Below are 24,477 nucleotides of genomic sequence, written 5' to 3'. Positions count from 1 at the left end.
CCATAAAGGAGTTTCAAGGTCCATGCCATATTTTAAGCCATTTCTTTTGGAATTCTTATATACATTGAAGCTTACAAAGAACAAGAGTATCTGTACTTCATTTCAGGGATTTGTCTTTGATTGGCTTTTTTGTATATATATATATATATATATATATATATCAGAGGTTGCGCTAGACATTTTCGTTGTCTGTCATTTTGACTGACAGGGTCATAAAAATCCGGTCATAATCTATTTTTACCAGTCACTTAAATTTTTAAAATGATAATGATGACATATTCATTAGTATTTAGTTTTCATTCATTTTTAATTAATATTGTAACGCTTGCTTTGCGGCGAAAAATTAGACACGGAAGTTGTATTTTTCTCCCTCTTTTTACTCTGCTTACCGCCAACAACACCAACAAAACAACTCCACTCCCAAAGAAAAAGAGGCAACTATATAGACCCCAATCACCAACGTCACACAATGATCTTAATTGTGGTTGTCAGCCCAAAATCTTCTAAATATATATTAAATGCATCTTACCAGATATAAAATGACTACTACATAGTCTTTGGTGATCGTTTGGTGCCCAGATTTCTTGTCGAATTACAGCAGTCCATCTCGCTCTCCTCTTCGGGTCTCTCAGAATACGGTAGAACTTCAAGTCTCTCCGTCTATCTTCTCTGTTACTGCAACCAACCGCCACACACGCCTTCGCCATTTTTATTATTAATGTTAACGAGCAGAAAAACACGCCGTAATAGGAGGCATGTACGTAGCGGTAATGTGTAAACACGACGAGCTGACGGACAATATGGCTGCTCCAGTCAGGGGGCGGAGTTGTGACGTCATGTGATTGGGGTCTATAGACAAGTTTCCTGAGCGAAATATGGGCTTCGCACTTCCGGTCCGGTTGAGTAGCAGTGTATTAGCAGTGTATTGACGACGATAAAACTACGAAATCAAGCCAGAGCAACCCATGGAATCTTCAAAAATTGATTCAGCACGACCTTGATGACACGTAGATGAGATTGGATGGCAGTTCGTGTCACTTCGTTGATCATTCGTGGACAAAATTATTAACAACGGTCAGCCTGTGTTAACGTGAGGAATGGATTGATACTACGGCCATTAGTGACCAAAATGTGGTGAAATTACAAGTTATATTACATTTGCCGACTGCAGAAGGGCTGACATGGATTGTTTTGTTACAAGGAAATGCTACAAGGTTATGTACATATGATGTAAACACAAATAGTATGTCATTCTTTTTTTTATTGCAGGCATCGATCGCAATAAAACATTTAGACATAATTCCATTTCTTGTTGTATTTAAAACGATTGGTGCACTCCAAAACAGGTCAATAAATCACATTTATAAAAGTATTGCAAAAATAGCATACGAGAATGTGATATCAGACCGCAGAGCTCCGGAGCCTCGTGAACAAATAGCGACATCACGGAGGCCCTCGGCGGCATTTAGATGTGCTTTTTTCCCGTCCTCGGTAATTCCAGCTCCAATAGCATATATTTAAAGATGCTACCGTTCACAAGTTCGTAGTTGGATCACGGCGATCTCGGCGAACCACCGTCTGTCACAATTCCTGCCTCTCTCGGCCTCTCCCGGGAGTCGAGCTGTCATCATTATTGTGGAACGCAAACGATATATGTTCGATATATGTCCATCAACGTACAAGCCAAGTTGTCTTCCCTTTTATAACAGCGTTTCCCAGCTGTAAACAAACGAATAAAAACTTGCAACACTTGGATTTATGCGGTGCATTCAAACACGATTAGCAACAGGCGGCTAGCAGCAGTAGCAGAAGCTAGTTGTTGTAAAAATGATTAAATTTCGTAATTACAATCATCATCGTAATATCAATAGCAAAGGCAACAAGTCGTTTCATGCGCCAGATTTTAGGTTTCGTATTTTTAGAGCACATTACCTTCCATAACAGCGGGGGCATGACTGCAGGAGCTGTCAGTTTTGTACATCTCCTTCCCTCCCTCCTGTATGACGAGTACGAGCACCCATGGTTTGGAAATCGACATGGTACGAAGCACGAAGGCCTTGGCTTGGTTCTCCACCCGCCTACATCAAAATAACATTCCCGGGATCTTGTATAAAGACCTTCCAACTTAGATTCCACCGCCATTGACTTCAATGGTAAACAGGCGGAAACGGAAGGGGAAGGAAGACATAAGGAAGTAAACCGGAAGTACCTCGGAAACTTGTCTATACACAGGCGGCAATCTAGTCCACCAATTGGATGACGCGCTGGCACACCGGGTGCACCAATAAGAACCTCGCGTTGATGTGTCAATCACGGTGCTGCCGCCAGACCCCGGTGACGCTACAATATTCTGACAGAATAGCCAACGACGTCATGCATTAAGAGAGACAATAGCCAATTAATATGCTCGCTCGCCAGCCTGTGGTCTGGGGTGTGAATTGCAACCTGTCAAAATGACGGACGGACTTGTTTTTTCTGTCAGTTTTAAAAAAAACGGTCAACGACGGAAAATATTCGGTTAACGCGACCCCTGATATATATATATATATATATATATACACACACACACACACACAATTTTTTTTTATAAGTGACTATTGAAGTGCCTTATTTTGAAGTAATTCTTGCCAAGTGTAGTACAGTGTGTACAATGTGCCTCCTTTACATTTTTTAAAATATGTATGCATGTTTCTTTGCAGTGTACAGTTTGTTGTGCTATTGTATTTGTGATAGAATTAAAAAAGGTTGGGCACGTAACAGCAGCTAAGATTTAGCATATTCTCCACATGAGCACCAGGTGGCAGCCAAGATCATTTAAATGTTAATATTGCTCTGAAACCTAGCATGAATTTATGATAATGATCAAATACATGGTAAACATGCCCATGGGTCAGTATTCTTGCACTTAAAAAGTCTTGATGTATACTAGGAGAAAAACATTTTAACAGCCATAGCAATTTAGGAGACCAAGCATTGAAATTCCACTTTTTATTTAGAGTACTGGCATTGTGAGGGGGGGCAGAAACCCTAGGAAATTAGCTGCATTCTTGTCCATCAAACACCAGATCTGTCGAGAGCAGGGAGAGTCAGACTGCAAATAATGCAATTTGTTGGCAGTTTAAAAACCTTACCAGCAAGATCTTTTCAAACACCAGGCTTTGCAGTTTTACCAGGTTTCTTCCAAGGAGTTTTGCCGAAACGCTTGTAGAATGGCCCGTAGGGATTACTGGGCTCACCAGGGATGTAACGGGATAGCGCAAAGACTACTCTTCCTCGTCTGTATCTGGAGCCAGAGTCATAGGAGTAGACTGGGTCCAGCTGAGACACATCACTCAAGACTGGCTGGTCGAGCTCATTCTTGGGAACATAACCAGCAGAAACGTGCCACTGTCCACCTGAATGAGGTTGTGCAAATGCACCAGCATAACCTGGTGAACCAGCCTCATCACCATAGCCCCAATGAGGACCATTCCCAAAACTAGGATGCTGTAGCTCATTTCCGTGGGACTTTTTGCCTTCATAACTGGAACTTGATGCATCAGGCAACTGGGATGGATCATAGTGGCCTTGTGTCCAATATCCCCATTCTGGGGTGTAAATTCCTTGAGGAGCAGCATAAGAGCCATAGTCTAAAAGCACACACACAATATAAATTGATGAAAGATACCATAGTATTTATTAAAAAAAAAAAAAAAAAAAAAAAAAAACACTGCAAAATTTACCAGTCTGTAAAAGATTACAGATTATGCTTCCAATCAGCAGACATGAAATCCACATCCTAGTATTTAAAAAAAAAAATTAGCACCATGCCAAACACCTGACCAACTTAGCCAACTTTAAGTTCACAATCAATAACTTACATAATGCCAGTGGTAGAGAAGATGGGATGATGTCAGAATGTCTGCAAAATGTTTGCCATTAGTATAACAAACTGCCAAAGTGAAATTAAAAAGTAAAAAAAAACAAAAACACAAAAAACAAAAAAAACACCAAAAAAAACTGTACAGGTGCCAAAAACTGCACTTACCTGCCAGGAGCACACAAGTGACTTCCACAGGAACCTGTCTGCAATACCACTGAAAGTCTGAGAGCCCTTTTTAAGTCACACCAATAAAGTGATAACAGCTGATGGCAATTATGCAAACCCATTCCCAGCAGTTAGAAAAAAATATGAGGAGAAAAAAAAAACATTTTTGCAGTAACTTCATCAGGGGCACATTCTTGAGAAGTGTACCGTATGATCTAATTTATTCATAAAATAATGTTTAAAAAAAAAAAAATTAAAGTACAAAAATACATGCATTTAGGTGTGTCAAGAAAAAAAAGTTGAGAAATGAGAGGAATCCCTATGTTTTCAAGTTGTCTTATAAGATACTAAATCATAATCAAAAGCAAAAAAAAAAAAAAAATGGATTGAAAAAAATGCATTTTCTTTGGCCCGTTTTGGCATTTTCTGTTAGTTTCCACCCAAAACAGTTTTTCATATTTGTAATTTTTTTGCGGTAGTCTTCATCATTATCATTTAAACCCACATTTTCACAACAATGGCTCTTATAAAAAAAAAAAAAAAACTTTCATTTAGTTTCCAATAAATGATGATCTTGATGATAGCCTCAAAGTGCCTGTGACGCGATTAAAAAAAAAAATCTTAAATAGCATTACTATGGGAATTAAAATCATATTTTGAGATGAGAGCTTCATACAAAATTTGGCAAAGCGCAGATGATGAGAAATTAGTTTTTTAATCTGCCGTTTAGCTCCTCCTGTTATTATAGCGCTCTGGCGCCTCCATCTGGATGATGACGTCGGCGGAGTGGGGTTTCAGCAGATTTAGAATTCAGCCCAATGGAGGAGGGTGCATTTTTCAGCGATTCTGGTTTAAGTGTGGAGCTTTCAAGTAATATTGTCGATCCAGAGGAAACCTGTAGCATACAGCCATATATGTTTGAGTCATATTTGGAGGAGGAGGAAGATTCACAACGAGAAAAAGGTGACAGAGACAACAAACACGAGGCTAATGACTATAGCATTCTGAAAAATGTCATTATTTTCCTCCAATATTTTTACAAGATATTCTTAGTATCTAAGTATTTTTCCCCGATTCCTAAATAATTGCAACAAAAGCCTGCAGCACATTGGGCTGGCGTTATGTGAAGAATAAACAAATTAATCCTCAAAATCAGCTGAATCCGCAGTCCTTAGTCATACAATAGTATGGCTGGATAGTGAAGATGATCTCTTCCACTGACGTCACATTAGCCTTCTTCCTTCATCCAAACTCTATTCGGAAGTCACTCATCTTCATGGTGTGGGATTTAAAAAAATGAATAAATACATGGATCACTTTCACACACATCCATTTCATTCAGGAGCATATGAAATAAACATGCTTTTTGCTGTCATGGGCACTTTAAGGCGTTTTTGGGGCATTTTCGCCATATCTGCTAAAACCCCATTTTTGTAGATGTGGCTGCTTGTTTACATCCCAGGACCTCATTCAACATTCAGACCATCCCTACCTTAAGCTTGGTATAGGACCCCATACCATTATGCAATACCATACAATACTCAACCATGGTCAGGCAAAAACAAAGGAAGCAAAAAAAACCTATTTATTTAACTTAACGATGGAATTATTTTGTTGTTTTCAAAATGTTTTATCAACTTTATAAACGAAATGAAATGCATACAAAAAACGCATTTATATGTTGTTTTTGTCTCCAGAAATGAACTCTAAAGTATCAGAGACTCCGTACTTGGTTCACCATTCAAATACTTGGACAGCGAGCGCTTGGGATGTGGACATGGTGGAGTCATCAGGAACCTTCTCCTTGATGAAGTGGTGGACGGAATGGGTAAGTATTTTTTTTGCCCTTATATCTGTACTTTTACTTGAGTAAAAAAAAAAACTGTGTACTTCATCCACCACTGCCTGCATTTATATAGAAAGTTACACACTGCAAAAACACTCTTCCTTAAAACTAGTTAAATTCCCTTGTTTTCAGTGTAAATCTACTCTAAATAAGTAAAGTTATCAATGCGTCAAGTAAATTTTACTCAGATTTCTCTCAGAAAAATAGCTAGCTGAAAATAAGCTTATCAGCCTTATTTTAAGCAATAAATTAATATATTCATTCTTAAAAATAGTTTTGAAATGTCAAATGCTCCTAATTCAAAAATAGATATTATTCAAAACATTATTTTTAAGAATTTTTTTTCTTGATTTGGGTGAAAAACTACCAATTAACAGAAGTATGGGCTACATTAAAAAAATAGTAATGTTTACTTAAAATAAATGGAAAAATCTGACGTTATAATATATTAACTAGTCTTTAACACTCAAATTAAAATGGAGAAAATGATCTGACTAGATTTATCAAAAATCATCTCATTAAGACGTTCCAAATTTGCAGTGTAAAACAGGGCAGTTTTCGCACTTAAATTCTTTGATGACTCTGCTTTTTCCAACAGTTCGCCAATGTCTCACAACAAACCAATCAAATGTTGATTTTATTTGTTGACAACGTGGCCAGCCAACCAATGAAGCCTAAATATATCTAGCACCTCCTCCTACGTTGTACTCACACAGTGTCGTGTCGCCTCCAGTCCAGTTTGACAGCCAGTAAACTTTCCCGGGATCTCGTCGTTAGAGCTGTAATATTCGCTGGTTTTTGTTTTTGCTTAGTTCTCGACTGTAGATTTTACTGTGATGATAGAATGAGAAGGAATCATGGTGGTCAATTCAGTGCACTGGTTTCGCAAATGTCTTCGTTTACACGACAATCCGGCGTTGCAAGAGGCCCTCAATGGAGCTAATACAGTTCGGTGTGTTTATATACTGGACCCGTGGTTTGCTGGCGCCGCCAACGTGGGAATCAATCGATGGAGGTTTGTTACTTTCAAGTTGTCTTTACAACACGAAGTTTGTGTCAAGTAGAAAGCTGGAATTTGACTGATTTGCTGCGTTGTGGTTGGGATATGCAACGTCTGGAGTTGAGGCTCGGGCCTCCCCCTTACGTCAGTCAGCTAATGCTATCTTAGAATAGAGTGCCAACTTTAGGTCATGTTTAGCCATGTTATGTTCGTTGACGCTTTATCAGCTGCTTCGAATGAACACTTCATCGATTTATGGTCTATGCTTTCTCGTCCCAGAATAATAATCCCGTCAGTTTTTAACTGTGCGTCGTAATTGACAAATTAGACAGATCCAAAACTGTCACTCGATTTGTTTTGATGCACTTTGGCAGATTCATACAATACTGCTAGATGGATTCGGTTGTGTTTTTGGAGACGCTTTATGTGGATAATTCACCCGCAGCGCTGGTTGAAATGCAGTTTTACGGACGTAAAATTAGATTTATGTAATGGATTCCCTGTGACGCGTTTAGCACCTATTAGCCTGTGTTACCTAACGAAAGAAAGTGCAATATTTATGACTCAGCCGAAAATATAAATGCATACATTGTAAAATTATATTCATCCCGCTTTCGTAATACATTAAAGATAGGAATGATATATATATATATTTTTTTTTTAAAATAAAAAAATTTAAATAATTTCAGCCAACCTGTCACAGTAGTGACCAAAACACCTTAATTGTTATCATTGATTAGACATGTGCCGATTACCGGTTTCAAGGTATACCGTGGTATAAAAACGTCAAGGTTTCAAAACCGCAAAAATTTTCTGTCATGTCTCTAAGATATTAGGTATTTTTTATGTCCCAAAAATGCAGGGAGAAATCCCTCGCTTGCAGCTGCCAGCTATCCCACTAGTTGTTGTTAAGTTTCAGTGAGTCAGCTGTGCTACACGATGGCTGGAGGAGGTGAAACTCCTAAACTTTTTCCCCTATCGAAGCAAATGAAATCAGTGGTATGGGAATGCTTCGGCTACAGAAAAGTTAAAGATGGCTGTGAGTGCAGGTGACTCACTAGCCTTGAACCCCTGTGGTTCTTTTACGCGACACATTTCTCAAAATAAAAGTCTTGAATCCAAGCCTTATGTTGATGTCTTTCTTTTAGTGAAGCTTAATATGACACAAAACAAAAGATGAATTCAGAACTTAACATTAATGTGACGGTCAAAAGACTGTTTTGCTTCCAGCCTTGTTCACGGCTTCTCTTCTGTCTTTTGAGCCGTTGCCGCCACCAGGTGTTGACAGTTATTATCAATCGTGTCACAGCGCCTGGTAAACTCTACTAAATAAATTTTTATATTACTTTTAAATTAAATTATATATTTTAAATATTAATCCAACCGCATAAATACGCATATTTCAGTCACAACATAAAAATGGCTCTAACAGACGGCCGCAGCTTAGATGAGGAGGGCTAACCGACACGTAAAACATGTTTACGGAGGCTGGCTGCCGAGGAGGCAATAACTCCAATATGATTTCGCATTCATACAAAATTAAAGGTTAGTAAACACTGTCATGAACGTTTCCCAACAGCTACAAGAGTTAACTCCAGCATGTTTACTGTGCCTAGCTGTAGTTAAATGTGTTGGGGTTTTTTCTCTCTGGCAACTTTCTGTGTTGAGAAAAAGAGTGTGTGTATAATGGAAACACGATTTGAGTCATAAACAGGTGCTTTTTAAGAATAATTCAATTATTTTTGTTCTGATGGTAATAATGTTGAGCTGTGGCTTTGGGTTTACGCTCACCTAAAGGACTGCATTTATTTTAGTTTTATTTAGAATATTTCAGTTATTTTTTGTATTCATTTTAACATAACATCATACTTATGTTCCAATTATGTTTTGACAAATAAAAATCGTGTTCAATGGATTTTTTTTTTTTTAACCCCAGACATCTCAAAGTAACACATCTTAGAGCTGTAAATGCAATACCGTCTGGGTGGAGTTTGGGATCAAATGGGTTAATATTTGCATTTCATACATTTACTGATGTAAATTTAGCAATTTATGTGATATGTCTAATTCATACATCTTCTGAAACCGCTTATCGTCACGAAGGTTGCAGGGGTGCTGGAGCCCATCCCAGTCAACAACGGGCAGGAGGCAGGCTTACACCCTAAATGGTTGCCAGCCAGTTGCTAAGTTATATGACTTCTGAATATATTATGACAATCTGTTACATTACCATAACACCATGCTTAACATGATTGAGGGAATTTGTTTTCAGAGCTTTTTTTACTTTCTAATCACATTTTTGCACAAAGGTTTCTGCTGGAGGCATTGGAGGACTTGGACTGCAGTCTGAAGAAGCTAAACTCCAGATTGTTTGTCGTCAGAGGTCAGCCTGCAGAGGTTTTCCCAAGGCTTTTTAAGGTTTGTTCAGAACTCATGTCACCAATATGATAACTTTAATAGCATAATATAGCGTGCTATACTATTTTCCATTTAATTGTTTTATAATTTATGTACTTGACATGCATAAATACTAGGGCTGTCCCAAACGACTAATTTTCTCCCGATTAGTCAGCCGACTATTTTTACGATTAGTCGACTAATCTAATATTTTTTTTTTTTTTTTTTTTACCAATTTAGCAATGAAATTTTTGTTGACGCTTATCAATTCACAAAAAACATATTGGAACACTCAAATTATTTATTAAAGTACAAATAAACACGTAAATAACAATAATAAATCACAAATAAACAATGAGTTCAAATGCTGATAGAATTAACTAGTGTAGCATCCCGATTGAAAAGATGGTCTCTTAAACTGATGGTTTACAACTTTTATTCCATCCTTGATGTAAACACACTGTAAGAGCTACGGTGCACACAAATAAAGCAACACAATTAGAAATCAACAAAAACTTTTCACCTTTTTCCTTTTAAACCTTATTTATATATCAATGCAGTGTTTCCCCTAGGATTTTTTGAAGCTGTGGTGGTGGGCTGCATCGGAGTCGGACAGCCTCACCATGTCGTGCCACAGCGAATTTTTTTTCCTTCATTTTTTCCCCCAAGAAGAACCATAACAAAGATATATTTGAAATATTTCATTAGCCAGGCTAATGTTGTACCTCTCAGCTACAGTACATGTATGTAAAATGCGTAGCTGATTACAGCTACGTTACCCGATGTACTAATGCGACTTTTTTTCTCGTGGCAATAGTACGACTTACATCTCGTAGTGACTCAGGGTTGGCAACCCAAACTGTTGAAAGAGCCATATTTGACCCCCCAAAAAAACACAAAAAAAACTGATACAGTATGTCTGGAGCCACAAAAAATTAAAAGCCTTTTACAAGCCTTATAATTATCGATACTAGCTATATTAGCCTACTATAGAAATACGTAATTAGCCTTCATGATTAAATGTTTGTTTTCCCTGCAGTGGATCCTATAGAGAATGACGCACCACGTGACTACTCTGTTGTACTATGCCACCACAAGTTTAACTTCATTACAATATTAATGAATTGAAAGAATGTTTGTGTCATGTTTGTCCTCCTAGAAATCCTATTAAAACAAAAAAATATATTTCCCTCCCCCATCTTTTTCCATTTAAAAAAAAAAAAAAAAAGCTCCGAAGCATCGCTAAAGAGCCGCATGCGGCCCGAGAGCCGCGGGTTGCAGACCACCGTCGTAGTCCTCCTTTTTCCTTTTATTTGACCCTCATAAGTACTACATTACCACAACAATAACAGTCCTTCTGTCAACTGACCCATTTAGAGCACTGGGGGAATTCTAATAGCCGTGTAAAGAGTTTTACTTGATTCGGTGAGAAGGTGAATAGTTTTTTCCCCGTTGTTCGTAAACTAAATTTCCACACAAAGGCACGTCGAGGTACCATTAACTTAGCAAGGAGAGGTATGAGAGTCATTTTTCGAGTGTCCCAGAGCTCGCGAAATATGGGTGGGGGGGCGCATTTATCAAAGTTTCGTCAGCCGTAATTGTCTGAAGTTGGCGCGCCGGTGTTGTGCCGAAAAATAGCCACTTCACGTGAAATGTCCCCCCTGACGGGAGCGCCCACACGTCACTCGTACAAACAGCCTTTTCTTACCAATCGATGGACACAGAAACGACGTTCTTGTACCGTGAATATGTATCATTTTACTCTGCTTGAACTGATAAATCGTTTACTGTGACCAACGCTCTGAAAATAGAGCAAGGCTTTATTTTGGGCCCCGCCTCTCCGCAGTCTCTCAGCGCAAGTTAGTCAAAGTTTGCTTTCCGTCCAAGACGGCCGTCCACCGCTCACTTTCGCCGAAAAGTCCGATCCAAATTATTGTAATGCCCCGGATATGGGCAAGAAGGAGAAAAGTCTGTATTTGCTTACCCACTTTATTGTGGTAACAATAATAAAGAAAAACAATAACAAAATAACAGCGGGCTGCTACAACATGCGACCGCTATCTCTCGCTATCTCGCTCGTTCTCCCATTCTTCCTACTCGTTCCCCTTGCGTCTCTTAAGGGGGGGCCTGCATAGTTACGAACATTAGGCAACAATACACAATGAATAGGTGTCCGCTGAACTCCTCCCACTCGGCTGCCGCTAGTTTGAAGCGGCCTTAAAATTTTTTTTTAATTTAAATAAATAAATAAAATACATCTCATTTGCCAGGCGTGGCGGCTTTCATTTTAGTGTGGCGGTGCGCCACAATCTGTTGAATATAGGGGAATCCCTGCAATGAATTGCCTATATGAATTGCCCTTACCTTAATTTATTACCTTATCATTGACAATCTCTCCCTTGAGTGCAATTACTGTATATACTGTATATATTTCTGACCTTTTAACCTTATATAATTTTCTATACCATAAAATAAACCATAACATGAAATAAACCTTTCAATTAGCATTAAGAACAATACTAATAGCACTTATAGGCCCATTGTCAATGAAACATTATTATCTAGTAAGGCGACAGCACCCTCTGGTGTACAAAAAATGAAAGAAAAAAAATTACAAACTGCGTGAAGGCGCTTGAGGTGTTTATTCACGGCCGACGTGCAGCCAAGCTTGGCATTGAAGAGACAGGACAGAAGAGTGTACTCTCCTTTGTTTCTTTGAAATAAGGCAATGTTTTGGACACTCTGGTGCGCTTTTTTTTGGCTTTGTGCCGCTTTCCCCGCTTGCAAACAGAGCATCCGACATTCTAACTTTCCACGCATATATTTTTTTAACCCTTCATTAACCGTCGACAGGATGTTGTGCTCGTCGACGGATTTACGTCATCGATGACGTCGACTATGTCGACTAGTCGGGACAGCTCTAATAAATACTGTATTTTTATTCATGCCTTCACTACTGTAATTGTAACCTTAATTTATTATCTCTGCTTCAGACATTTAAAATTGCTAGTTGGAATCCAAATTAGAGTCTGTATGTTTGAATGAACTAAAATGTGCCTGGCCGGGTTGGATTTGACCCGCTGGCGGGTCATTTGTTTGACACACCTGCTTGACACTATACAGGGTACTTTGTTTTACTTTATAAATTTATTCACTATTTTGTTGAATCAATGCCAGTTTCACCATTGTTGGATTAATAACGGTAATGTATTGTAAATCAATCAAGAGGATTTATGTCTCCTTAAACCAGTGGTCTCCAAACTATTCCACATAGGGCCGCAGTGGGCGCAGGATTTCATTCCAACAAAACAAGACAACACCTATGCACCAATCTGGTGTCTTACAAGTGTAATCACTTGATTGCAGTCAGTTGCTGCTTGTTTTAGCAGAAACGTCATTGGTTAAACTGTCGGTACTCGATCGGTTGGAACAAAAACCAGGACCCACAGCGGCCCTTGAGAACCAGTTCGGAGACCCCTGCTTTAAACTGTAAAATAGGCTATATAGCAGTATTGTGATGTCCATAATAAAAAATTTTCCAACCATATGATTTTGCCAGTCTTGTCACAGCATGGTTGCTTAAAATGGTTCACATGGTAAAGTGAAGTATGGCAATTCAATTATTTTATCTCCTTGAACATGAATTTCTCTGACAATGTTCAAAAATGAAAAGCAGCCATAAAACTGAAAACAAAAGTGGGTGCTGAGAACTGCAATTAGGTCCATAGAGCAAACCCAAATGCACTGAGATATTTAGAAATGTTCTCGTTTTCTAAATCTCATGTTAAGCAGGAGTTGTAATTACAAGCAAGAACGTTTACAAAAACAACAAAAATCCAACACAATTGGCTAACGGTATCACTACAATATTCATAGTTAGTGTGGGCATTTAATATATTTCTTGTTGTTGTTTGTTCTTCCCCTGTGTCTCTCTCCTTTTCGATTTTCCTTTCTGTCTCCTCATAACCCCTTCCTGCTGAATGCTTTCTCCTAATAAAAGAAACACAATGAATAATCATCGCAATGGGAGTATATCATACACCCATGTGATACATTAAACTGTTCAGACTAATAGGGCACTCAGATTCTCATTCTCCGTGTTAAGCAGCTAAACATTATTGTAGACCCACTATTCAACCTGTTCCTGCATATCCCAAGAGGTCATGTCACATTTTTTTTTTTTTTTTAATTAAATATCAATCTTAGGACACATTTAAATGCTCCTTTTTATGGAATCTATATTAAATACAGGTAGTCCCCAGGTTACAATGTACCCAACTTACATGGTTTTGACTTTGCGACCCCGGAGAAGAACGTATTTGCGCACACGAAGAAAAGTGCACCCGCACACATGAGGAAGAACTAAGGGTGTAACGGTACATGTAATAGTATTAAACCGTTTCCGTACGTGGTGCTCTGTTCGGAACGGACGCGTACCGAACGAGTTTCTGACGTAATATAACCCTTACTTTTCGAGGCTGTGAGTCGATCGGGTTTCAGTTTCTTTGTGTAGATTATATTTACTCAGTCTTCGCTACTATAATGAGGACCAACACGGTAGGACAGTATAACCTAGAAACGTCAACGGCGCGACAACGTGGCCGCCGCGAGAACGCAGTGAAACGCGAGTGTTAGAGTCAATCAGCCAATGCACACCAGTCGCAGTGCGGCTGCGTGTTAGATGCGTCCCAAGCGGCTCAACGTGACGCACGCGAAAAGAATGGCAGAGTTTATTATTTGACGCGAGATGCGGCCCTCCTGCGTCAATACTACTACCGGTAGCTAGGATCAGGCCCGAAGTCACTCGTTGGTCGATTTTCAAACTAATATGCAATCGTAACCTACTTTTTGAGTCCATCAGATCTCGGCACAGTTGACTTGTCTTTGTTGATTCACTGCTGTCTTCTCTGCTATAATAATAACCAACACGGCCCCGTGTTCAATACAAAACCCTCCTACCACAACAAAACAAGTAGGAACTAATATTCACATAGGAACTAAAGTTATACAACATAAAATATACAATATAAATGAATACTACATCACATTTGTAAAATATAAACACAAAATAAATAATGGCCAATTTAAATAAAATAAATTGAAATGAGCTAAAACACCTGTAATTAAATAATAAGAATAATACAAACATCCTGCTTACACAATTAAATTTATTAATTTCTGTGTGGCGCTTTAACTTGAGAAAATTCACCAATAAAGCTTTTAAAAACCGTTCATAAGAAAAAAATGTTTCATTGAGGCATTACATTCGTAAAATTCATGTTAAAATCTTTGTCATTGGGATTGCTTTTCTCTTTAGCACAGGACTTCTTTTCTCTTCTTTCTTTCAGAAAGAAAGCTTACCAATACGCGGGGTCTGAAAGGCAAATTGTTGTTGGATTATCTTTAAATACCCGCTACTTTTGGAGCAGAATTCTAGTAAATTCAGGTTACGTCGCCAGCGTAGGAACAGAACTCGTTCATAACCCGGGGACTACCTGTATGATGATACGATCACTTGACAGTATTTCACTTCATGCTAAGGGACCATTTTCAATACAACATTACCGTTTTACTGTTGTTCTTTTTTGGACAAATGTTATCACATTTCAAAAACCTTCATAGGTATAATGAAGGCTTTCATGTCAATCTTGTTATTTTGTTATTCGTCAACAGCTGTGACTGCATCATAAAACCTTTATTTCCATTATTTTCCCAAGCTTTTATGTCAACTACACAAATGAAGTAAATATAATGTTTATTAACATAATATAAATAATGTTTTTTGACAGGAATGGAAAATGACAAGGTTAACTTTCGAGTATGACCCAGAGCCATATGGGAAGGAGAGGGACAGCGCCATTATCAAGATGGCCCAAGAACTTGGAGTGGAAACTATTGTCAGAAACTCCCATACTCTCTACAACTTGGACAGGTTGGTGACACTTGCACTGCATGCACGTAAAACCCAAAATGATTCATAACCTTGTCAGGGTTCGTGTTGAAGGAAATTTTCATTTGTTGTATATGTACTATGAGTGTGCCAAAATAACAAAATGGTGATATATCGTGATACTTTGTATCTCGAAAGGTTATTGCATTCTCAGCTAGGAAATTCTATCTCTGAGAAACTGGAAGATGAAGTTGAGTGGTCTGGAGGATTCAGGAGATCTTAACCCTGTGCAAATACGCCATCTCTATAATTTGTGAAGTAAAAATTCCGCCACAAATTCCTACTCTTAATTTGCCAAACACAGACATGTAGTGATTATACTAGTCCCACACGACTTTGCATTGTCAGTATTGATTATTGTAATGGACCTCTCGCAAAACATGCCCCTAAATCACAAAAGTCAGACACCTAGCTATAGAGTTTCATAAAAATACTGTGCGTTCATGACTTAAAACATATTTTTTCTAACTTTTTGTGTTTAATGCTGTGCGTGGGGTACCTGTAATTCCGAGACCAAGTACCCTGAAAGATTTGGGGGAGGAATTTTCTTTAAGTGCCTTTTAAAAGCCTAAAAGAAGGCTCGCCAAATGCACGCTATGGATAAGGCTCTGTCGTCGACAACATAAACAACTGAATTAGGGCTGCAGCTATCGAATATTGTAGTAGTCGATTAATCATTGGACTAGTTAGTTCGAATAATCGAGTAATCGGATAAGGACAATGAAAAGTTAAAATACCTGAGCTGAGCCTCAAACGGTATAATTTATTTTTTTGAATGAAGATCTATCTACAACAAAAGAACAATTGGCTAACTTACATAGAAAAAGTCCGCTAGCTTAAATGCTATAAAATGCTAAAATTTTTTTACAATGCTCTTAACAAATATTTCCACAAAAAACGGCTAAATATACCTTTGAAATAAATTATAAATGCATTAAAAAAACATTAGCTCAAACAAAAACTTAGCTTACATTGGTCTTAACAGGGAGCAGTTGGATTCAGCCATGTGAAAAGAGGCAGACCAGAGGGCAGTGTATCCACCCTAATCTATAAATCTAAAGGCAAAAACTTTCAAAATAAACCATTACAACGCCACTTTAATTAAACGAATACTCGAAGCAACAAAATCTAATTCGAATATTTTTTTCTAATTGTATACTCGAGTTAGTCGATTAATCGTTGCAGCACTAAACTGAATGACAAGACAGTCACCCAAGCGCACTTGTGCTTGCTCAAAGGTAAGATAATGATCGATTTGTAAAAAAAAAAAAAAAAAAAAATATTTGATAGCATGTAGTAAAAGCGTAGACTTAACTATTAATGTTAGTTTGCTAACATTTGACTGCCTACTTGTCTACTAGCCTGTCACTACACAAATAGAATAAAAATATAACGAAGCTGTAAAGACCTCAGCACTGAAAGTCTAAAGTAAACTCCACAAACCTTCTTAAAAAAAAAAAAAAAAATCCGACTGAATGTAAAAATACTGCTATTCATCCCCACAAAAGCTTTGGGAGAAAAATCAGACGGAACACATGATGACATAAGGTTATTAATTAGCTAACATTATTGCTAGATAGGTATTTAGCCTGTGGGGTTTCTTGTTTTTAACTGCCTTGATTATAATTATGGTCTCCTCTCTGTAAGGTTGAATACCATGGACATACCGCTCCAATGCATTATGCAACAATCTCTGACTACTTCTAGATGAAATTCATTTAAATAAGAAAAACAAACAAAAAACAATTCATTAAAAAAAAACGAACAGGTCTATTGCCAGCTGTGTTAGTACAAATTCAGAAATTTGAACTCACGCCATCATCTATAAATCGTTCGTTCACAGATAGTTGACAGTTTTATAAAGGGCCGGGGCTTTGCGATAGGTCCATTGTGCGACTTGCATTTATATTTCCTTCTGTTGCAAATTCATGCCTGACTAATGAAGGCTGGGGTGGAAATTTTGATAAAGCAATTTTGAAAGCTTTTCTAGTGTAAACTGTAAGGCAGCCTCGTGGACCTCCAGGCAGCGCTCCGCATGCTGCAGAGTCAGCTGAAAAGGGCTCTTCTTGGCGGGCTGGAAACGTTTTAAAGCGCCCACTTTCAGGCATAGCTCCTCGGGCCACAGGGTCGGCCTAAAAAGCTCTGAAGATGTGCTCCTTGGTGGACTGAAGACACTTTGAAGCACACCTATTCCAAATCGTTAAAATAAATGCAGTGCGTAATTGTCAGTTATGGGCCTGTGAAGCCCATTGAGACATTTGTTGTGATTAAAGGGTCAGTGTTGTTAATATTAATTTAAAAAAGTAATTAGTTACAGTTACAAATTACTTCTCCCCAAAAGGTACTCATCGTAAGAGTAATTTTTACTCAGCAAAGTGACGTTACTTTTCATGGTCAACACGGTATTACATTATATATACTATAACACAACTTTCACATAAAAGATGTTTATCTTAATTGACTGAATTTGAATTAAATTGATTTAGTCTGTCTGAATTGATCAAGTCTCTAGCTAGTCTGTCAGTCAATGTGGCGGCCTCCATATGTAAACTTTTCCAGTGAAAATTCTTGTGAATAAATGCTTAAATCCCTGATATGGACGCAAAACAGTCTTGATTCTTGGTTAGAAGAAAAACAAACCGTGCATTTAACATTTATTTTACGTAAATATGTAGAAGAATGATGTAAGCCTGTTAGACAATGTGGCGGCAGCCTTACAACAAAGAGCTTTTCACGTTTAAAATTCTTGTGAAAAAACGAAAAACATAATAATTACCTTGAATCCTCAAACAAATCACTCCTGTGACAATCCTTCCTGTTTGTATGCGGTACAGCTTTCGTACTTTTTTAACGTAAATCCGGCGTTGGATAGCTGCATGTGTCGCTGCAACCGACTGCGAATAACTGAAACGGATTGTGGGATGACCCCCTACTTGAAGGTGTGGCGCAGTGACGGTCGATTCTGACCCGTCAATATCATTCTGAAGTCAATGGCAACGCTAAGTGCTAATGCTAACGACAATGCTATTGCAACGCTAACGCTCCGAGCCACAGAGCCAAAGATCATCGCGTTTGCAACGGCGTCACCAACCCCTTCATCCCTCCCGCTCTGCACTCTCCAGGGCAGATAGGCAGGCGGCTATGTGACATAATCAGATAACTTGCACTTCATTCAACCAAATTGTAGTAACGCGCCCCTTCACATCCTTAGTAACGGTAAAGGGGTTGGAAAGATGGGAAAAGTGATTAATTATATTACTCACAAATGGAAAAAAAAATAACGCCATTATACTCTAACGCCGTCATTAACAACAAATACAGGTGTTAAGCTGTTAAGGGTTGTATAATTAAATGTCACTTGCGTCATTATTATTTATCCTGTGCAAATAACACGTGACATGTATGCTCATTGTGTTTTCAAACGCTATGAAAACAAATAAAAGGAGACTTGTTTTTCTGTGTAAACGGGCTCCCATGCAGAGTTCTAAGGAGATAGAAGCCTAAAGTACCTGTCAGAAGTCAATTTCATGCTACAATGTATTAGGTCGCTCTGCCCTCACAATGTTGAGAGCAGATTAAAGAGTGCTTGAAGGGTAAGAAAATGGCCCTTATGCAATTTCTCTTGTAATGCCTGTTCTTTTACATGTAGAGTACTCTGTTTGTCTCATCATTACGTAATGATTCGAATACACCGTGAACGGTACTAAGACTGAAGGGAGCTTATTGCGTGTGCGTTCGTGCGTGCATGCTTGCATGCATGTGCCTTCACGTGCATGTGCGCCGAGTAGAGGGTAGGATTGGGTTGAGTGCTTGTGGACATGTGCTTACTGCGCTCAGAGTAGTCACAGCCCGGTGACCAATAGGAAGCTATGAGTGTTGCAAATCCACCAGCCCTGGATGCAGTACTGGCAGATATACAGAGGTTGTATAAGATTCAAAGTAAAAATACTCAGCTTTGTCACTAGCTAAAGGAAAATAAGACAAAGGTAAAAACTAAATGACAGTTCATGTTTCAATATTGTTTTATAGCAACCACCAGGTTTGACACTTGGAATAATAATTCTTCAAATTTATTTATGTCGTAGTCAAGACTAAATCTGCCCAATCAATAACTGCGACAATAAGCATCCATTCTCTAAATTTTACAATGTAAGTTATCAAAAGTCCAGACTGCCCAATAATTTTGCCACTAGATTTTGAGTCAGAATTAATAGAATTTTTCCATCCACCCGTGCAAGTATTATCAAATATTACCGTATTGGCCCGAATATAAGACATTGAAATAAGACTGAAAAAGAGGGGGTCGTCTTATATTCGCGGTCTAGACATTGTACCCATTCACGACACTAGCTAGATAGCGCCTGATATCAATGAAGCGATGTTCTGTCATGAAAGCTCTCAGCGGTCTAGACATTATACCCATTGACAACGCTAAATGGCGCCAGATATCATTGAAGCGATGTTCTGTATGACAAAGCTCAGATATCTCAAGTTTAACCAGTTGGCATTATTTTATTGCAATGTTTTTCCTTATTCAGATTTGTTTCAAGACTACAGTTACAGTTAGACTTCACTTTGATGGTTAATGCAGTTATTGCAATTTTGTTGTTTTATCACAATAGATTGGTTTATTTCAAAAACCAGAAGTCATTCATTTACAAATGTGATTCCACTTAAGTTTCATTTAAATGTTCAGATATTAAGATTTGAATGAGGCAAAATAACATGCTTTTTCTCTCAAATATATTGTTATAATCATTTGTTTTGGATGTACTGTAATTATTTTCTGTATTAAATTAATTTGGTCACGGTGTTCAAAAAGTCTTTTTCAAACTTGAGTCTTGAAAAAGAGGGGGTCGTCTTATAATCAGGGCCGTCTTATATTCGGGCCAGTACGGTATTTGTTTCTGACAATTCATCCGCTGCTGGTCAGCAGATTTGCAAAGTCAGACATGGAGCAACAAACATCCGCTGCCTAATATTTTTTTTAAAGGCAGTCAAATCCAAAGCAAGTAGTGCGACCAAATTTTTGTCCTTTAAAACTGACTGACCGACACAGCAATTTTGTTATTTACAGGACACAGAAGTCAAAATTCCCTCTCAGAAATAAGATAACTTGATTTACATACAAGAAGTCGCCAGGAAATGAATGAGTTGTTTTGAATGTTGTGAAAGCCAGGTTGCTGCATTTGCCATAATATATTTTTTATTAAGTGACATTGCATCACATTTTGCTATGCTGTACTACGTTTTGTAACGCCATAACGCCATCTGGAAGTTTAAAAGCTACAGCAGGAATGTGGCCGTTTTACTCCCATTTTATAGCCAATAGGTCAAATAAAAGTATCGATACTTGGCGGGAGCATATCGATAACCAATTGAGTTGCAAAATATCGCGATATATTGCCGTATCGAGATATTGTCACACTCTTGGTTAAGACACTGATTAGCATAATCGCTAACTGGCTTAGCACTCCGTGCGAAGTATACATGTCTCATTAGCAAAGAATACAAACAATACAATTAACTTCATTTCCTCACTTTTGACAGAGGTAAACTTGATCTAACAACACAAAAGACAACTCTTGACACTTTGTAATATTACTGTATTGATTCAGCAACCCAACCTGAATGTAGCAGCGAACTCTTTTTCTTGCTCTGGTCACCTGCATGCACACGCGGCCCCACATTACACACAAACAAGGACCCAAACGGGACTGCTTATAGCTGCCAGAAAAAAAAACCGATTATCAAATTTAGTTGGCAACTAATTCATTAATCGATTAGTTGTTGCAGCCTTAGTAACCTCAAACTATTTTGGAGCCTTTCAAAAAATGTATGTAAATAAACTCACAAGATGAGTAGCAGTTTCAAAAAGTTAGCACATATTTGAACAAGGTTTTTATTTAAAGAAATTGTAAAACTGGTATTCATCGTATGTTTATTCTACTCATTCTTATGTATTAACAACACTGCTTTGCCTGTTTGGCCTTTTACATGTGACAAAACTGCTAATGCGTGTAATTTTTTCTCTTTTCCATTGCTTGCAGGATAATTGAGATGAACAACAACAGCCCTCCACTGACCTTTAAGAGGTTTCAGACAATTGTGAGCAGGCTCGAGTTACCCAGGAGACCACTGCCTCCCATCACCCAAAAGCAGATGGACAAATGTCGCACTGAAATTTCAGACAACCATGAACACCTTTACAGTATACCTTCACTGGAAGAATTGGGTAAACTTGATGTTTTTTTTGTTTTTTTTTACATTAGTGATTCAAGTTTATCTTAATTTGTTTGAATAAATTGATATATTCATGCATGCAATCTCAATCATTCACCGTCTGTACCGCTTATCTTCACGAGGGTTGCGGGGGTGCCGGAGCAACTACAGGCAGGAGTCGGGGTACATCCTGAACTGATTGCCAGCCAATCGTTCACACTCACATGCACACTTTTACAGACAATTTAAAGTGTCCAATCAGACTCATATGCATTTTATGGGGATGTGGGAGGAAGCCATGTGTGAACATGCGAACTCCGTACAGGAAAGTAACAGCCCTAAACCTTTGATTTTAGAACTTGTCAGGCGGACATGATAATCACTCATCTGTCACCTAATATACCACATTGATAGCTGCCAAGATCGATTTTTTTTTTCTGATTGTTGAGTCTTCCTTAAAAGCAAGGTCTTTTTCAAAACTAATGTTCGTGTCAACATCTCCAGGCTTCAGGACCGAAGGTTTGCCTCCAGCAGTGTGGCATGGAGGAGAATCTGAAGCATTGGACAGACTAAACAAACATCTGGACAAAAAGGTGAACAACATGTAAATATTTACAGATCATAGGGACTGTTATTTAAATACTTGTTTTCATCGATGTAGCTTTTAGTTTTAATTCCTATTTTTAATAGGGATGTCCCGATCCGATAGTCAGTGTCAGTATTGGCACCCGATAAGGCTATTTTGGCGTATCGGAACTTCCGTAAAGATGACCGGCCATCAGATGCATATTTATAGATGCAAATTTATAGAAAAATTACGTCATTCGTTTGTGCTGAAATATTTTTCGTTTCTGCTTCTATCGTTTGAGATATTGACAATTATTTTATAGGTCAATCTGAAGTCAACCAGCCTGCCATTTTGATTAAAAATGGCTAAAAAATTGTGTCAATCGTTTGTGCTATGTTTGTGCTGTAAAAATTTTCCTTTGTGCTGGTAACGTTTTTGAGATATTAATTTTGAGTGAAGACGTCACGCAGCCCCCCATTTACTGCAAAATGGACCCGAAGGGGTGCCATTCGTTTGTGCTACGTTTGCGCTAGTTGTTCGGACACCCCTCTGTTATTGAGAGAGTTGGTATGCTCCATCAGCCGTGACGGGGGGGGGCTGCGATTGACGTCATCACTCGGAATGAATATCTCAAATATCTATAAACGACAACAGCACAAATGAAATTTTTTACAGCACAAATGAGCACAAATGTATCATAAACCAATGGCACCATTTCGGGTCCATTTTGCAATAAATGGGGGGCTGAGTGACATCATTACTTGAAATTAATATCTCAATATCTATAAAACGTTAGCAGCCCCAAAAAAATCATTTATATATAAATTTGCGTCTGATGGGGGGCCAACTTCACGGAGGTCATATCGGACATTATCTGATTTGTTGACAAGATCGAATCTGATCCAGTAATTACGTGTTTTCAGAACCATTGTGCATTTTGCTTCTGTAAATCAAACCACTAGGGAATTATGTCTGCTGAGTAAGACTACTCTTCTTAAAAAACTAATGATAGTCACAGCATCATGTAATATTTGTAACCAGAAGGAGCTCTTGAGGAGGTACAGTACTAGCAGGGTTCGGTTTAAAATAAAAAATATTATTAGTTATTTACTGGTTAAATTAATTTTCGCATTATACTTTTCTAAAGATACAGGTATCGTATCTGTGTCTGATCAGTTATGGCAAAATACATATTGAAAAAAATCGGATCAGAGGTTAGGGTTAGGGTAAAAGACAATCCAAAATCATTTACTATAAACAACCAAGGTTTTAACTATTGATTATCATTCAACCCTAGTGGCTATTTTGATTTTACCGACTGCTAAAAACAATCATTAGGATTACATGCTTAGTTGTTTGAATGTATTTCTTTGTGTGTAGGTGTGGGTGGCTAACCTTGAGCGTCCTCGGGGGAACATGTGCTCTCTGTATGCCAGTCCAACCGGGCTTAGTCCTTATTTGCGCTTTGGTTGCCTGTCCTGTCGGGTACTCTACTACAACCTCAGAGAGCTATACATGAAGGTACCAGCAATCACTGGTTTTGATGTATTCTACTTGCTAAATGATGCACTAGAATTGCTGTCTCAAAACTTTGCCTTGTGTTTACTATTAGCTCCGAAAGCGTTGCAGTCCTCCATTGTCCCTTTTTGGCCAATTGTTATGGAGAGAATTCTTCTACACTGCCGCCACCAACAATCCGAACTTTGACCGGATGGATGGAAACCCAATTTGTGTTCAGGTGGGCAAAGATGATGACTAACAGCCGTAATCCTCTCCCAGAACTGGATATATTAAATAATAATGCAATATAAGGGTCAAACAACTATTATCTTAAACAGGGTATCCCAGGGATCTTAAAAAGTCTTAAAGCCAATAATTTGAGTAATTAGGGCCTTAAAATGTCTAAAGTTCTCCTAAAATCGCATAAAAGGTCTTAAAAATCTATTGCCTTTTATTTAGAACATGCATAAACTTCTGTCTTTCTTTTAAATGTTTTGATTTTTGGGGATGCTATAACGTAACTCAAAGCGGAACGACCTGTGCTGCGGGTCAGAATTTATGGAACACCACCCGCTATTGTTGTAGGGCTGCAGCTATCGATTATTTAAGTAATCGATTAATAGTTCCGTTTGTCCCCATAGTAAATGAATGGAAATGGTGTATGATGGAGATATTTACAGAGCTAAACCTACCAATTCTGTCCGAAAATGATGTTCCTGGTGCCAAATTCAATGGTAAAGATGTGTAAGGACTAGGGCTGTCAAACGATTCAAATTTTTAATCGAGTTAATTACAGCTTAAAAATTAATTAATCGTAATTAATCGCAATTAATCGCAATTCAAACCATCTATAAAATACGCCATATTTTTCTGTAAATTATATATATATCTGTAAAATAAATTGTTGGAATGGAAAGATAAGACACAAGATGGATATATACATTCAACATACAGTACATAAGGACTG

General features: G+C 38.1%; 1 protein-coding gene and 1 long non-coding RNA gene across 2 annotated transcripts in view; both read left to right on the top strand.

Moving 5' to 3' along the window:
* The window catches only part of LOC130915820 (uncharacterized), a 73,348-nt gene extending 67,528 nt beyond the window's left edge, over positions 1-5,820 (top strand). The window contains exon 3 of the long non-coding RNA XR_009063164.1: positions 5,725-5,820. This is a non-coding gene — a long non-coding RNA (uncharacterized LOC130915820). The remainder of the gene's footprint in view (positions 1-5,724) is intronic.
* A 767-nt stretch (positions 5,821-6,587) lies between these two features.
* The window catches only part of cry2 (cryptochrome circadian regulator 2), a 36,930-nt gene continuing 19,040 nt past the window's right edge, over positions 6,588-24,477 (top strand). The window contains exons 1-7 of the mRNA XM_057835905.1: positions 6,588-6,888; positions 9,183-9,291; positions 15,060-15,202; positions 21,271-21,455; positions 21,947-22,035; positions 23,391-23,531; positions 23,623-23,748. Coding sequence (XP_057691888.1) covers positions 6,731-6,888; positions 9,183-9,291; positions 15,060-15,202; positions 21,271-21,455; positions 21,947-22,035; positions 23,391-23,531; positions 23,623-23,748 — 951 coding nt within the window. The 5' untranslated portion in view covers positions 6,588-6,730. The remainder of the gene's footprint in view (positions 6,889-9,182; positions 9,292-15,059; positions 15,203-21,270; positions 21,456-21,946; positions 22,036-23,390; positions 23,532-23,622; positions 23,749-24,477) is intronic.

The sequence above is a fragment of the Corythoichthys intestinalis genome, chromosome 5 (genome assembly GCF_030265065.1).
Source record: "Corythoichthys intestinalis isolate RoL2023-P3 chromosome 5, ASM3026506v1, whole genome shotgun sequence".
In the NCBI taxonomy this organism is placed as follows: Eukaryota; Metazoa; Chordata; class Actinopteri; order Syngnathiformes; family Syngnathidae; genus Corythoichthys; species Corythoichthys intestinalis.
This window is presented reverse-complemented; position numbering and strand designations above follow the sequence as displayed.